The 15,241-nt window shown below is 43.4% G+C and overlaps 1 protein-coding gene across 3 annotated transcripts in view; it reads right to left on the bottom strand.

The window, feature by feature from the left end:
* Positions 1–100: 100 nt before the first annotated feature.
* Positions 101–15,241, bottom strand: part of LOC143280930 (TOG array regulator of axonemal microtubules protein 1-like) — a 55,233-nt gene continuing 40,092 nt past the window's right edge. For 2 of the 3 annotated variants that reach the window (XM_076585715.1, XM_076585716.1), the window contains exons 12-22: positions 13,482–13,622; positions 12,032–12,143; positions 11,138–11,224; positions 10,132–10,280; positions 9,556–9,714; positions 8,903–9,029; positions 6,732–6,832; positions 5,465–5,660; positions 4,536–4,752; positions 3,245–3,331; positions 101–2,338 (exon numbers count right to left, since the gene is read on the bottom strand). In XM_076585715.1, the coding sequence (XP_076441830.1) occupies positions 2,094–2,338; positions 3,245–3,331; positions 4,536–4,752; positions 5,465–5,660; positions 6,732–6,832; positions 8,903–9,029; positions 9,556–9,714; positions 10,132–10,280; positions 11,138–11,224; positions 12,032–12,143; positions 13,482–13,622 (1,621 nt within the window). In that variant the 3' untranslated portion in view covers positions 101–2,093. The remainder of the gene's footprint in view (positions 2,339–3,244; positions 3,332–4,535; positions 4,753–5,464; positions 5,661–6,731; positions 6,833–8,902; positions 9,030–9,555; positions 9,715–10,131; positions 10,281–11,137; positions 11,225–12,031; positions 12,144–13,481; positions 13,623–15,241) is intronic. The other variant, XM_076585717.1, reaches the window with a different exon arrangement.

Genomic DNA, 15,241 nt, shown 5'->3' with positions numbered 1-15,241 from the left:
TTCTGTTCAGTATTCTTCCTGTTTTTGGTACCTTCAGAATGCACTGTTGCAGACCAGAGAGTTGATGGCTGTTAACTCCAACAGATGTTGTTTTTTTGGGGGGGAGTCGGGGGAGGGGGGGTGGTTGTTGTTTCTGTTTACATACATATCTGTGCAATGTTTACAACGTACAAGCATGCATCTATGTACAAGCATGTGTATGCATGTACCTTCTTTTGTGTCAGTATATGCTTCTTACAATGTGTATGTACAAGCATGTATCTATGTACATGTATGTGTATGTGTGTAGTTTTCAGTGTGTAAGTACACGTGTTTCAACCACAAATATGTGTATGCATATGGCTGGGATCTGGGGGGTGTAGGCGGTTTTTAGGAAAAGATAAGATTCTCTTATGAATGTGTCTTCCCATGAGAGACTTCCGCTCACATTGCAATACATTTTCTTACTACTCCTCTGTAATGGAACAATCATAAATGAAATGTTAACTGGCTATGGTTATCTTTTTTTGCATACAAGAAAGGACCATGTGCAGCAATACATTACATATTACGATATTTGTTCACAAAGAACCTTGTGCATTAAAGTGACTCAGGTCTGATCAAATGTGTACACTTCATAAACAATCTTGTCAGCAAATAATAACATGATAAAAACAGAATGATCTGGACGGATCTGAACCTGTACAGATGAGTTGGACGGATGTGAATCTATACATGGATATGCTGTCTCAAAGCTTTACTTTTTGCACCGTCCCCACCCCTCTGCCCTAGGCTGGCACTGTGTAATATGTACACACACACACACACACACACACACACACACACACATGCTGTTTCATCATATGCTGCACTGTCAGACTAAAGCAGCTATCAAATTTTTTTTTCTGGAGACCTTGTCAACTTGATTTAAAAAACAAAATGCATTTGTATATCCTGCAAGAAAATAAAAAAAGAACTGAACAATGTGTTATTAAAAGTGACAAGGAGTACTTGGGAACCATCTCCCATGTCCATCTCCCTCTGTGTTTCTTTGAAACATGTGTAACATCAAGTATGTCCTCCACAAGTATGCCATCCAAATGCTGTGTTGCTGTGTGTGTGTGTGTGTGTGTGTGTGTGTGTGTTTTCTGTTTTATCTAGTTCTCATTCTTTTGTTGGTATTTATGACCCAGAAAACTCCCTAGGTCAACATACACAGCCACACCAAGGACTGTTTTGTCATGGCCTATGGTTCATCTCTTTGGACAAGTCTGTAAAATTCTGATATGTTTGTTGACAAAATTCTGCGGGCACTTCACATTAGCGAACATGACAAAGTTCTGAACAAATTTCTGTCAGTTCCAGCAATTGTGGAGAAAAAAAATTAAAGAAATTCCTGTTTGACAAACAAACTGGTTTCAATGAAACAATACCACTGCGAAAACAAGACACAGAAATACATGACAAGGGAAACATACATTATACGACTGATCTGAAAAGCTGAGCATGTGATTTAAAACCATGAAACAGATTTTCTTGAAAATGCAAGCACATAAGAATTATTCAGTTCCTAAAAAATCACTGAAAGTTACTCTCTCTCTATCCCCACTTTGAGTTGTTTCAGCCATTGCCTCAACCAAAATTAACTTCAGTTCTTCCTGTTCATCCAGTCTTGTCACAGTGACATGGGTGTGCTGTATGAGTACAAGATTGAAATTATTACTCACCACCATTTTCTATTACAAATGCAGATTTCAACCCCCCGAAAAATCAATACAATTCTTTGTTAAGCGTTTTAGATCAACAGGTTCATCAAGACTGCTTCTGCGCACATACAACTTCCAATAGCTTACCTGACAAACATGAATTGTTTTTTTTTCAAACAACACTGGTGTGTGGGACACTGGTCATGTTCTACAAGATCACCAGTGTTGCTACAGAAGCCTGCAAATGTGTGTACGGATGTAAAAAAACAAACACTAGAATTTATCCTACTAATTGGAAAAAGAAGAAATACCAGACACAATGTCAGACTGGTCCCCCACACAGACTGAAAAGAAAAAAAAAGAAATACCAGAGACAATATCCACTCGGTGAAAACAAACCCGTCAGTGCTACAAGACTTCCTGCAGTATGTTCATGTGGCGTGCGGTCAGACTGGGTTCAGATCCAGCCCTGTCCAGCAAGCCTTGGCCCATGTGGTGGTGGAGGGTGGAGGCCAGAGCAGCCATGGCTGATCGCAGCTCTCCAGACCCGGCCCCTCCACCCACCCCGGGCAGGGCCAGCAGGTGCCAGAGAAGGGGCAGCACGTGCAGCACGATCTGTTTGGACTTCCTCTCATATACTCTGTCTGTCAGATCTGAAAGTGGAGAGAGAAACAAATCTATCATACACCCTGTCTGTCAGATCTGAAAGTGGAGAGAGAAACAAATCTATCATACACCCTGTCTGTCAGATCTGAAAGGAGACACAAACCTCTGATACACCCTGTTTGTCAGATCTGAAAGGAGACACAAACCTCTCATACTCTCTTGCCGTCAGATCTGAAAGGACAGAAACAAACCTCTCATACACCCTGTCTGTCATTTTGTTACTATGTGAGATTACCATCCCAAAACCAACAATAATCACATTTACAAATAAACAGTTTTACTCTCAAATATTTCTATCATATTTGCCCAGTATGTTGAGCATGTGTGCATGCAAAAAAGCATGTGTGAGTGCATGTGTATATGCAGGTGCATTTGTGTGTGTGTGTGTGTGTGTGTGTGTGTGTGTCTGTGTGTGCAACTGTGTATATGTCTGTGTTTTTCTCTGTGTGTGTGTGTGTGCATGCATGTGTGCATGCGAACAGTGGCTGTTTCACGAATTGTTTCGGGCTTGATTTGACTTTGTTGTATTTTTGTTATATGTCGTATGTAACCAACTCCGATGATAAAGGAATTATTTTTAATAAAAATAAGGGGGACTTCCGACGATTTCTCACACATTATGAGATATCGTGGGGACGGCCCCCATGATTTCTCGCAATTGAGAGAAAACGTGGGAGGGGAACGACTACAATTTCTCACGATCCCACAATTTCTCACAAAGTAAGAAAAATCGTGGGAGAAATCGTGCGATTGCGAGAAATTGTGGGCTTACACACCTTTTACTTGTCCTGCTTGTAATCTGTACACATGTAACACACAGACCTCACTGCTACTTAAATATCTCTAAGATATGAACCAATACAGTGATGGTGAAACTGGAGTGACAGACTCACAGGCGACTTTGAGCACCATTTCCGCCTTGCTCTGCCCTGTGGCATGCTGAGCCTGGTTGGAGAATGGCTGGATCAGCACTGTGTGGTCTGCAATACCCAATGACACGTATGTCAGGCACTCGTATGCCAGTACTTGTGATGTGTTCATTACATGACATTCAAATCTATATGTCACTAAAACAAATACACACACATGCATGCAAGTACACACACACACACACACACACACACACACACACACACACACACACACACAGTTTCTCAAGGAGGCATCACTGTGGTCAGACAAATCCATATAAGCTACACATCTGCTGTGCAGATGCCTGACAGCAGCATAACCCAACATGCTAGTCAGACCTAGACAGCATGTATGTGTATTTGTGTACCTATCTGAGTGGATTTTTTCTACAGAATTTTGCCAGAGGACAACACTTTTGTTGCCATGGGTTCTTTTTAGTGCACCAAGTGTGTGCTGCACATGGGTCCTCAGTTTATCATCTCGTCTGAATGACTTGATGCTCAGTTTGATATTCCAGTCAAACTTGGCAGATGAGCGTCTTATCCATTCTTCCAACTTTCTCCTTAACACACACACAGAAAATATTTCTCCTGACACTTATCTAATTGCTCAAGATAACTGTCAACGGCTGCTCTGGTATCTCCCCATCCCCACCCTCATCCTAAACATAAACACACACACACACACACACACACACACAAAAAAAATCACAGATAGCTGTCAACATCTACTGCGGTATCTCCTCTTTTCCGCTCTCCTGTATCTCCTCTTTTCCGCTCTCCTCCTAAAGACTCCACTCACAGAGAGAAAATGCCTCCCTTGATATATACCTAGGTGTTCCAGATAGCAGTCAACTTTTCCTTTCCTCCCAAACACACACACACACACACACACACACACACACACACACACACAGAGAAAAAAAGCCTCTTCCAATACTCACTGACCGAACTATTCCAGACAGCTGTCAACATCTACTCTGTTATCTCCTCATCCTAAAAGACTCCACTCACACAGAGAAAAAGCCTCCTCCTTCCCACACCCCCACCTCAGTGCTCCAGGTAGGTGTCAACTTTTCCTTTCCTCCTAAACACACACACACACACACACACAAACAGAAAAAATGCCTCTTCCAGTACCCACTAAACTATTCCAGAGAGCTGTCAGCATCTACTCGTTAGCTCCTTATCCTAAAGACTCCACACACACACACAGAACACCCCCCCCCCCACCCCACCCCCCCAACCCCCAACTCCCTTCCCAACCCCTCACCCAAGTGCTCCAGGTAGCTGTCCAGAATAAGGTTTGCGGTGTGGCTGATCTGGCGGTTCTTGGAGGCCAGGTTCGGCACAATGGCAGTGACTGCCATGGAGATGACGGACTGCAGGGCCTCCTTCAGCAGGGGCACCCCCTGCTGCATCACCTTCAGGGCGTGCAGGTTCACCTTGCTGTTTGGGTCCTGCAGTCTGGGCAGGAACTTGTCAAAGATCTGAAGTACAAAACACAACACACGCACCTCTTCATTGGAAGTGTGAACTGGAGCGCAGATGTAAACGCTTTTGCATTGTTTGTTTGTGAGTATAAACAAAATGAGTGGACTGCAGATGTAAATGAGTGAGTATTAAACAAAATGAGTGGACTGCAGATGTAAATGAGTGAGCATTAAACAAAATGAGTGGACTGCAGATGTAAATGAGTGAGTATTAAACAAAATGAGTGGAATGCAGATGTAAATGCTTTTGTATTGTTTGTTTGTGAGTGTGAACAAAATGAGTGGAAGGCATGCTCTCTCTTGAACTGTATGTTTGTGAGTGTAAACAAAATGAATGGAACGCAAGTGCAAGTTCTCTTGTTCCATTTGTTTGTGAGTGTCAGCAAAATAAGTGGAACAAAATAAAAGAAACATCAAAGTTTCAATCCAGATCAGTAAATTTTACATCAAATCAAAAATAGCTGATAAATACTCATTTTTTTAAGAAGAAAATAAAAAAATTTTAAGCAATGAAGGAATAGCCTGTTCACACATCATTCTCACCTTCTGTATGTGGGATACTGTATGTAAGGTTTGTGTCACACAGCATTTAAACATTTATGTTTAATTGTATTCATATTTGATGACTCTGATTCTCATATATTGTTTTTAGGTCAACATACACCACAAATGAATTTCTCCTATCACTCTATGTTCTGTTTTCCCTTACCTTGACAATATGCAGGGACAGAGTGTCAGGTCTCTCAATGCACATGTCCTGGAAAGCGCTGACTGCATCGTACCTGACCCGCCACTCACTGGACGACAGCTGGTTGATCATTGTCTTGATCTCATCCATGGTGGCCTCGTCTGTCCGGGTCGGCTTTCGTCGCACTGGAGGGGTGTTGCTGAGCCCATCAACACTGCTGAGACAGATCAGTATAGACAAATCAACACATGGTTTTGCTGGATCTGACTGAATAAGTTATCCAAAACCAACAAATAAGCAACTGCGCCTGTGTTTTCATTAAGTTTTATCCACACTAAGACATGCATGCATGCTTATGCATGTGTACACAAACGCATGCATGTGTGCATGAACATACAAACACATATACTTTGTGCATTACCACACAATTATACCCATGGCCTATAGCTTTGTCATGTGAAGCTAGAACTTCTGACCAACATTATACCGTTGAAATCACTCACTGACACATAACTATGGAAGATAAGTGTCATCCTATCTTTCATTATTCTTCTCTGGCACTGCACTTATCATATTGGCTGCAGACCTGAATTTTTTCATGAAAACATTTTAAAAAGATGATAATAACAAAGTGAAAGGGATACACAGAGATTATGTTGCAGTCATAGCAAGAGCAATGCAGTTCAACCATATGCTACTATGTTACACATTACCCATTTCCATCTATCATCATGTACAACCTTTCTCATCAGAAACTGAAATGTTCTCATCGAGAGTTAACAAAGACACAAAAGGAATATCATTGTGGCAACATGGTGAAGTGGTTAGCATTGCAGACTGGCGATTGGGAGGATGGGGGTTTGAGCCTAAATAAAGAGCTGTTCTATTTTCAGCCCATGGCCACTCCTTCCAAGAATCTGAGTGTGCTATGTGCCGAGATGGGAGGACTGGGGCCACACAGTCGAGGGTCATCCACTTCACAGATGCACCTTCTGGAGTTTTGCTCAGATTTGTTGATCAACACTTCAGGTGTCTCTATCTCTAAGCCTGGTTGGCACCAAGAAAAGTAATGAAAGTAGAGCCTTGTCAACTGGTCCAAATCCTAAACGGGACCCCCAGCCCCAGCACCACCCCTCAAACAGCATCTTCATTACTCCCACCATCATTTCATCATCATCATAGAAATACAGAAAACAGAATGTCCCAAATCTTGGGGGCAGAAGAAGAAGGGGGAAAAATGTGGTGGCATGAAAGCAGTTGCAGACAGAGGATGGGTGATGAGGACTACCTGTTGGCAGACCCCCCTCGCAGGGAGGACCCGACCCGACTGCCCTGTCCTGACCGCCGGGACCGTGCTGACGCTGTTTCATTGGGCTTGTCCGCCAGACCCTGGGTCATGGTCACAACACGTCACTGCATGTCACTTCAGGGTGAAATACTGCATCAGTGTCATGCTGTGTGTGTGTGTGTGTGTGTGTGTGTGTGTGTGTGTGTGTGTCTGTCTGTCTGTCTGGCTGTCCATGTGTGTGTGTGTGTGTGTGTGTGTGTGTGTGTGTGACAGAAGCAGACAGAGATGAGAAAGAGAGAGCCAGACAGACAGATGGACAGACACACAGAGAAGAGCGAGTCAAACAGATAGACAGACAACAGGAAAAGACAGACAGACACATAGATTAAAGAACACTGGACAAATCTTCATAACACTACATTTGAAGATTATACCATTGTAAGAAGTGCTTTAACTCTCTCCATACGAACGGCGAAAGAGAAGACGTTAACAGCGTTTCACCCCAATTACCACCATCAAATTATTGCAAGCGGAAGGCTCTTATACTGAAGAGGTGAATGTTGACGAAGAAAACCACAATTCTGACGACGGAAGCTAAAGGCTGGGTCACTGAGACACCCACTGGACATCCGAGGGGTCTGTGTAGAGGAGAAGAGAGGACTGGCCGTACTGAGTGAGTTAATCATTACTTTCTTCATGATATTCTGAGGCATTCTTACAGATTAGTTTGATATGCTTTGAATGTGCATATGCATTCTGAGAATGAGCAGGGTCATGGGGTCACATCACTGACAGAGAGAAGAGCACACATTACTTCTATGTTGTATTTGAATATGAGTGTTGTTGACAACTCATTTATTAGATGTTTTTTTGTGCTTATGTCTGTTTGATCATCTGTTTGTAATCCACCATGCTCCAAGACAGACTGAAAGGAAATCAAAAACTGAAATCTTGAAGTCTGGTCTGCTGCAGAGACAGGACCCTCCCACTGGTGATAGAACTAACTCACTGATCCCTGTGCCCGAACATTACTCCATTGCTGTGACATCGACATTTGTCTCATTTAACAGTTCTCACGTTCCTGCACATGCATGAACAGCTAAGAAAGAGAACTGACTTCCACATTATTTTCAGGTGTGTCCACAAGTAATTTTGAGGAAAAAAGGAAATTTTCTTCCTGAAATTACGTTTAAGTAACATACTTACCGTGACCCACTAGTGCAGGGGTCTGATTCCTGTCCTGTGCAAACTACTACCCGCCTATGCGGAGAAAGCGAAAGTAGCTACGGCCAATAACCTACCAAAGTAGGTTACCTCCCCTGTGCATCCCTGACTAGCGCCCTCTTTTTCCAGCAGCCATCTTGACTCCTGATTCTGTGCTCTTCATACAACTAAGTTTTTTCGTATTTCTGTCTGTCTATCAATTCTTTGGCACTCATGTTTTGGCCAGTCGAGCTAAAATTATGGCACAATCTCAATCGTAAGGGCCCTCTACCTCGGGTTCTCTCAACAATAGGTACAGTATTTGGGGCAGAAATTAAGCCTTGCATCATTAATAAGCCTTGATTATAAAAATCTCTCAATACAATTATGGGGGCTCTGACTTTCCCCCATTTCCAGTGGGCCCTTTCTGTTGGTTTCTTTTCTCCTGCATCAATATAGCATGAAAACCTGCCAAGCTGTAAACTCCCCAGGGTTGAATGCGTTAAATGGAGAACAAAGTGCTGAGCTTTCTGCCCTCACCACTCACACTTTCCACAGCCCTGTCTTTGTTGCTGCTCAACACTCAAGACTTGACATGTTATAATCAGAGGTCAGGAAGTTAACTATAATCATCTTTGCATGAGAAGGGTACAGGGGTGGATTCACCACTGTCTTATTCACTTACAAAAGCAAACAGCTGTCCATTATACTGAGAATTGTGTGCTGCATACCTAACGGAAGTGAAGTAATTCATTGTCTTACCTTAAAAACTGCTTAAATGTGACATACATGCACAGTCCTCACTCACTGTGAGTGGATAAGATATACGATGACTTTACCTGCTTTTTTCCCCTTGCTTTTCTTCTGTTGTTCTTTTCACATTTTTCTTCAACCAACCGAAGTTTCACTCCATACAGTTTTCCTCTACAATGAAAACAAATTTCTGTCTCACAACCTTGAAGACTGACCTTATTCTTCAGGTTTTCCACCACATCCTGAATGTTGCGAAGAGTGTTGGCCGGAAGATACTTGGTCAGCATGCGGTCAAAGTCTGGGTGAGACATCAACTGGAACAGGATCTTCCGTCCATAATACCTGAAAACAGTACAGAGCACAGTCTCATGACTCCATACAGTACTGAAATGTGGTGGTTAAAACATCTCTCTTATTGTCATTTTCTACTTCATTCAGTTCTGTGACAGTCCCAGGTAGAATGAGTCATGTACTGTCAGTTCAACGGTACAACTGAACTCAAGTGGACTGAACTAAGTTACAAGTTTCAAGGAGGCAAGAACGCACGCAGACTGATCCATATATTTCACACCATCACCACCACATCTGGTTTTGTTGGGTTTTTTTAATGTTTTAAATTTAAAAGTGGAGGTGTGGGGGATGAGTGGGGTGTGGGGGGAGCAGATGCCTGACTTATCCAGAGACCCGTAGCATCTTCTCCCCCTCCCCCACCCAATACATAGGTATGGCATCTGCTTCTTTCCTTCCTTCCTTCATTTCTTTTTTTTTTAATTTTAAAAGCAGATGTGCTGTAGCATACATGGAGCAGTCCTCACACTTTCACATCTCCTTGAAAGTGAAAGTGGAAGTGAAACTGCACACAGCTGACCTGGTTTCCGGGGACCCGTCGATGGCGAAGTGGGCAGCGGCAGGCAGGGCGCGGTCGGTGATGTCCTTGACCCCGCTCAGCACTTTGCCTGACCCCATGCGCTCCACCACACCCACCACAAACTGGGCCGTTGTGCGGCGCACCGCTGAGTTCTTGTGGCTGCACACAGCACACAGAAGAATCCACGTACAGATTTTTTTTTTCATTAATAAGGAAAGGAAAAAACATCAAAGTCTACTTACAGATTCAAAAAAATTAAAAGGAAATGAAAAAAATATCAGAGTCTACTTACATATTTTTAAAAAAATCAAAAGGAAATGAAAATACATCTGAATCCAATTAAAGATTTTTAAAAATTAAAAGGAAACGAAAAAACATCAGAACCCACTTATAGATCTAAAAAAAATAAAAGGAAACGGAAAAACACATCCGAACCCACTTACAGATCTAAAAAAATTAAAAGGAAACGAAAAAACATCAGAACCCACCAATAGATTTTTAGAAAACTAAAAGGAAATGAAAAAAAAAACATCAGAATTAACCCACAACAACAACAAAAGGAAACACAGCACTCACGTGGCGCCCCCTGCAATGAGGGCGAGCAGCGCCTGCTTTGCCGTCACCCCTTCCACCATGCCCGACAGGGAGCGCTCTACATCGTCACGGATGAAGTTGTTGCTCTCTCCCGCCTTGGCCAGCAAGGCTCGAGTCGCAATGTCCACGTCCTGGAAGAGGGTGCAGGGGAGGAGAGGAGGAGGGGGGTGGAGGGGGCGGGGGGCAGGGGAAGGGTGTGGAGGTGAAAGAGGCGGGAAAGAAAGGCACGAGTTATAAAACTTTCCCTCTCATTGTCTTCAGTGACCAGTACTGTACGCGTGATGATGGGACATTAACCAGAACTCCTTCCTTCTGTTAACCCACCTACAGAGGGCGCACCCGTTTTGTGAAGTTTACATCAAGATTGTTGCTCTTTTTTCTTTTTCTTTTTTTCTTCTACTTCTTCTTTCAATATTACTTTTATTTTGGAACAACATGAAAAGGTACAGAATACACAATACTTTATTATCTCAAGAAGAGAAATTCATATGTGGTGTAAAACTACAAATCAACTTAATAATAAAAAAATAATAAAAAAAACTAAAGGAAGGTGTTTGTATGTGCATGTATTTGGGTGTGTGTGAGTATGTATGGGTGAGTGCATTTGCATGTATATAAGTGTTCATGTGTGTGTGTGTGTGTGTGTGTGTGCGCGCGCGCGCGCACGCGCGCATGAGTGTGTGTGTGTTTGTGTTTGTGTATTTGTGTGGCTGTGAGTGCATGTATCTTGCAACACATGTATAAATGATATCTGTATTCATGTATAACAAATGAACAAAGGATAATGATACTGGGTAACCTGCCTCTGCCATAGGAAAAGGATAAAATACAATCAGCTGAATCAGCCGTGAAATGCACATGTACACAAGTATACACATGTACACATAAGAACGACCATAAACAGGCAAACAAATGTTTACCTGACAAAACATATACATCATCTCGGCCAGTATGCACATGCAAATACCTGATATTTCTGTATACTCACTGGATCCATGGCTCTCTTCAGGCTGACAAACATGTCCCCAAGACACACAATGGCCAGACGTGACACTTGAGATCTGAGGTTCTTTACCTGTTGTGATTAAAAAAGGAAACCATAAACCATAAGTATTGCACCCACAAACCGTTGTTACTTACTTTTTATATCTAAGCTTCTCCTAGATCTTTATGCCCGAATGCTGATTCTAAGGTGCTGACAGTTCCCCAAAGAAGCAAAAAAATTCCAAGGTCAGCACACTTTCCCCTATCTTGGCCCAGAGGTGTGGAACAAGCTGCCTTTTTCAGTCTGTTACATGGATACCTCAGTTCAGTTAAAAAAAACAGTCTCTTAAAAAAAACAAAAACACCACCACTATATTCTGTCTAACATCTTCCTGACTGGTAACCTTCCTAGGCTTCAGCTTGCCATGTGTGACCAGATGTGTTTCTTTGCATGTTTGTGTGTGTATGGTGTACTTGATGCAAGTATATGTTTCTGAATATATAACTTTTTACTGGAAATGCCATGAGTTCATTGCCTGGGAGGTGTGAGTGTCAATCAGCGCTATTATTAAATGTAATGATCTGTCCTTCAACAAAAATCACCATTTTAACATAACACTGCTGATCTATTCTGTGTAACAATCATCAACAAACCGCATTTTTAAAAAGTAAAAAACCATCCACATTATGACGCATGCAGCATCCTAATCATGACATTATTTGGTAGATTTGGTGTTATTGTATCACAAATTGAAATTACATAATCAATCATGCCATGAGAATGTGAAACAGATATGCCTACTTTCAGTGATAAAAGGTAATTGTACACAAAGGCCAAAACAGAATATGCGGAATTTTTTTATTCTTAACAACGGAAAGAAAACAAAATGGAGCGGACCTCTTTGACGACCAACAGGATTGTGGAATGAAGCACAGGGGGAGCACTGAAAGTCTCTGGGTGGAACTGCACAATGCGTCGAATCATGTTCAGACCCTCTGTCTTTGTCTCCCTGCACAACAAACAGCACATCACCACTTGTTACAGGACTACTTTCTTTTGTTAACAATGACGATGTTGACCAAAAAAAAACAAAAAAACCAACATCTGGGATCATCATTTACACTGACATTTTTTTAAATTTCAGATATGAAATGAGTACTACTCATACACCGCTACCTTGAACAAACATTAACTATTATCATACTTGACACAAGCTGTATAAATCCGCATTTTCATCTGAGGTCAAAACGATGCAAAGTGCTGCTTCTGCTGCTACCACCAGCATCTTTATACATTGGTCAGAGGATGGGCCTTGTCTTCTTTTTTTTTTTTTTAATGAAATCACAGCATTAACTAAAAAGACATGAAAAACATCACCATGTCAATTTACCATTCTCTTCAAGTCACTCATCTGTTTGGTTAGTGAAAAGCCACATACAATTCAGTAATCACAGCTGATAGCTGACCACCCTCTACACCATGCTCTACTCACCAGTCATCAATAATCACAGCTGATAGCTGACCACCCTCTACACCATGCTCTACTCACCAGTCATCAATAATCACAGCTGATAGCTGACCACCCTCTACACCATGCTCTACTCACCAGTCACCAATAATCACAGCTGACAGCTGACCACCCTCTACACCATGTTCTACTCACCAGTCACCAATAATCACAGCTGACAGCTGACCACCCTCTACACCATGCTCTACCCACCAGTCATCGATAATCACAGCTGATAGCTGACCACCCTCTACACCATGTTCTACTCACCAGTCACCAATAATCACAGCTGACAGCTGACCACCCTCTACACCATGTTCTACCCACCAGTCATCAATAATCACAGCTGATAGCTGACCACCCTCTACACCATGCTCTACTCACCAGTCATCAATAATCACAGCTGATAGCTGACCACCCTCTACACCATGCTCTACTCACCAGTCACCAATAATCACAGCTGACAGCTGACCACCCTCTACACCATGTTCTACTCACCAGTCACCAATAATCACAGCTGACAGCTGACCACCCTCTACACCATGTTCTACCCACCAGTCATCGATAATCACAGCTGATAGCTGACCACCCTCTACATCATGTTCTACTCACCAGTCACCAATAATCACAGCTGATAGCTGACCACCCTCTACACCATGTTCTACCCACCAGTCATCGATAATCACAGCTGATAGCTGACCACCCTCTACACCATGTTCTACTCACCAGTCATCAATAATCACAGCTGATAGCTGACCACCCTCTACACCATGTTCTACTCACCAGTCATCAATAATCACAGCTGATAGCTGACCACCCTCTACACCATGCTCTACCCACCAGTCATCGTTCTCCAACTTTTTCTGGGCAGCCCGGAGAGCAGCCTCTGGGTCAGAGAAAGGCTTCCACTCCTCCAACGGAGAGTCAGTCTCTGGGGGTCTCTCTGCACCTGGAGACTGGCTGGACCATGGATCACCAGCTCTGCCACAACATGACACACACTGCCAGTCACCTCAGTCAGGGAACAACATCACACACACTGCCAGTCACCTCAGTCAGGGAACAACATCACACACACTGCCAGTCACCTCAGTCAGGGAACAACATCACACACACTCCCAGTCACCTCAATCAGGGAACAACATGACACACACTGCCAGTCACCTCAGTCAGGGAACAACATCACACACACTGCCAGTCACCTCAGTCAGGGAACAACATCACACACACTGCCAGTCACCTCAGTCAGGGAACAACATCACACACACTGCCAGTCACCTCAGTCAGGGAACAACATCACACACACTGCCAGTCACCTCAGTCAGGGAACAACATCACACACACTGCCAGTCACCTCAGTCAGGGAACAACATCACACACACTGCCAGTCACCTCAGTCAGTGAACAACATCACACACACTGCCAGTCACCTCAGTCAGGGAACAACATCACACACACTGCCAGTCACCTCAGTCAGGGAACAACATCACACACACTGCCAGTCACCTCAGTCAGGGAACAACATCACACACACTGCCAGTTACCTCAGTCAGGGAAAGACAGAGCTGCATGACATGGGGAAAGATACAGCTGTGTGACAAGGGAAAGATACAGCTGTGTGACAAGGGAAGGATACAGCTGAGCTGTGTGACAAGATACAGCTGAGCTGTGTGACAAGGGAAGGATACAGCTGTGTGACAAGCTGTGTGACAAGGGAAGGATAGAGCTGTGTGACAAGGAAAGATAGAGCTGAGCTGTGTGACAAGGGAAGGATACAGCTGTGTGACAAGCTGTGTGACAAGGGAAAGATACAGCTGTGTGACAAGGGAAGGATACAGCTGTGTGACAAGGGAAAGATACAGCTGAGCTGTGTGACAAGGGAAGGATACAGCTGAGCTGTGTGACAAGGGAAAGATACAGCTGTGTGACAAGGGAAGGATACAGCTGTGTGACAAGGGAAGGATACAGCTGTGTGACAAGGGAAGGATACAGCTGTGTGACAAGGGAAGGATACAGCTGAGCTGTGTGACAAGGGAAGGTTACAGCTGTGTGACAAGGGAAGGTTACAGCTGTGTGACAAGGGAAGGATACAGCTGTGTGACAAGGGAAGGAAGGATACAGCTGTGTGACAAAAACAGCTGGGAAGGATACAGCTGAGCTGTGTGACAAGGGAAGGTTACAGCTGTGTGACAAGGGAAGGATACAGCTGAGCTGTGTGACAAGGGAAGGATACAGCTGTGTGACAAGGGAAAGATACAGCTGTGTGACAAGGGAAAGATACAGCTGAGCTGTGTGACAAGGGAAGGATACAGCTGTGTGACAAGGGAAAGATACAGCTGAGCTGTGTGACAAGGGAAGGATACAGCTGTGTGACAAGGGAAAGACAGAGCTGTGTTCTGTGACAAGGGAAGGATACAGCTGTGTGACAAGGGAAGGATACAGCTGTGTGACAAGGGAAGGATACATCTGCAAGACAAGGGAAAGATACAGCTGTGTGACAAGCTGTGTGACGAGGGAAATACAGAGCTGTGTGACAAAGGAAAGATAGAGCTGTGTGACGAGTGAAATACAGAGCTGTGTGACAAGAGAAAGATAGAGCT

This window comes from Babylonia areolata, chromosome 4, assembly GCF_041734735.1.
Source record: "Babylonia areolata isolate BAREFJ2019XMU chromosome 4, ASM4173473v1, whole genome shotgun sequence".
NCBI lineage: Eukaryota > Metazoa > Mollusca > Gastropoda > Neogastropoda > Buccinidae > Babylonia > Babylonia areolata.
Note: the sequence above shows the minus strand (reverse complement) of the source record. Positions and strands in the feature narration are given on the sequence as shown.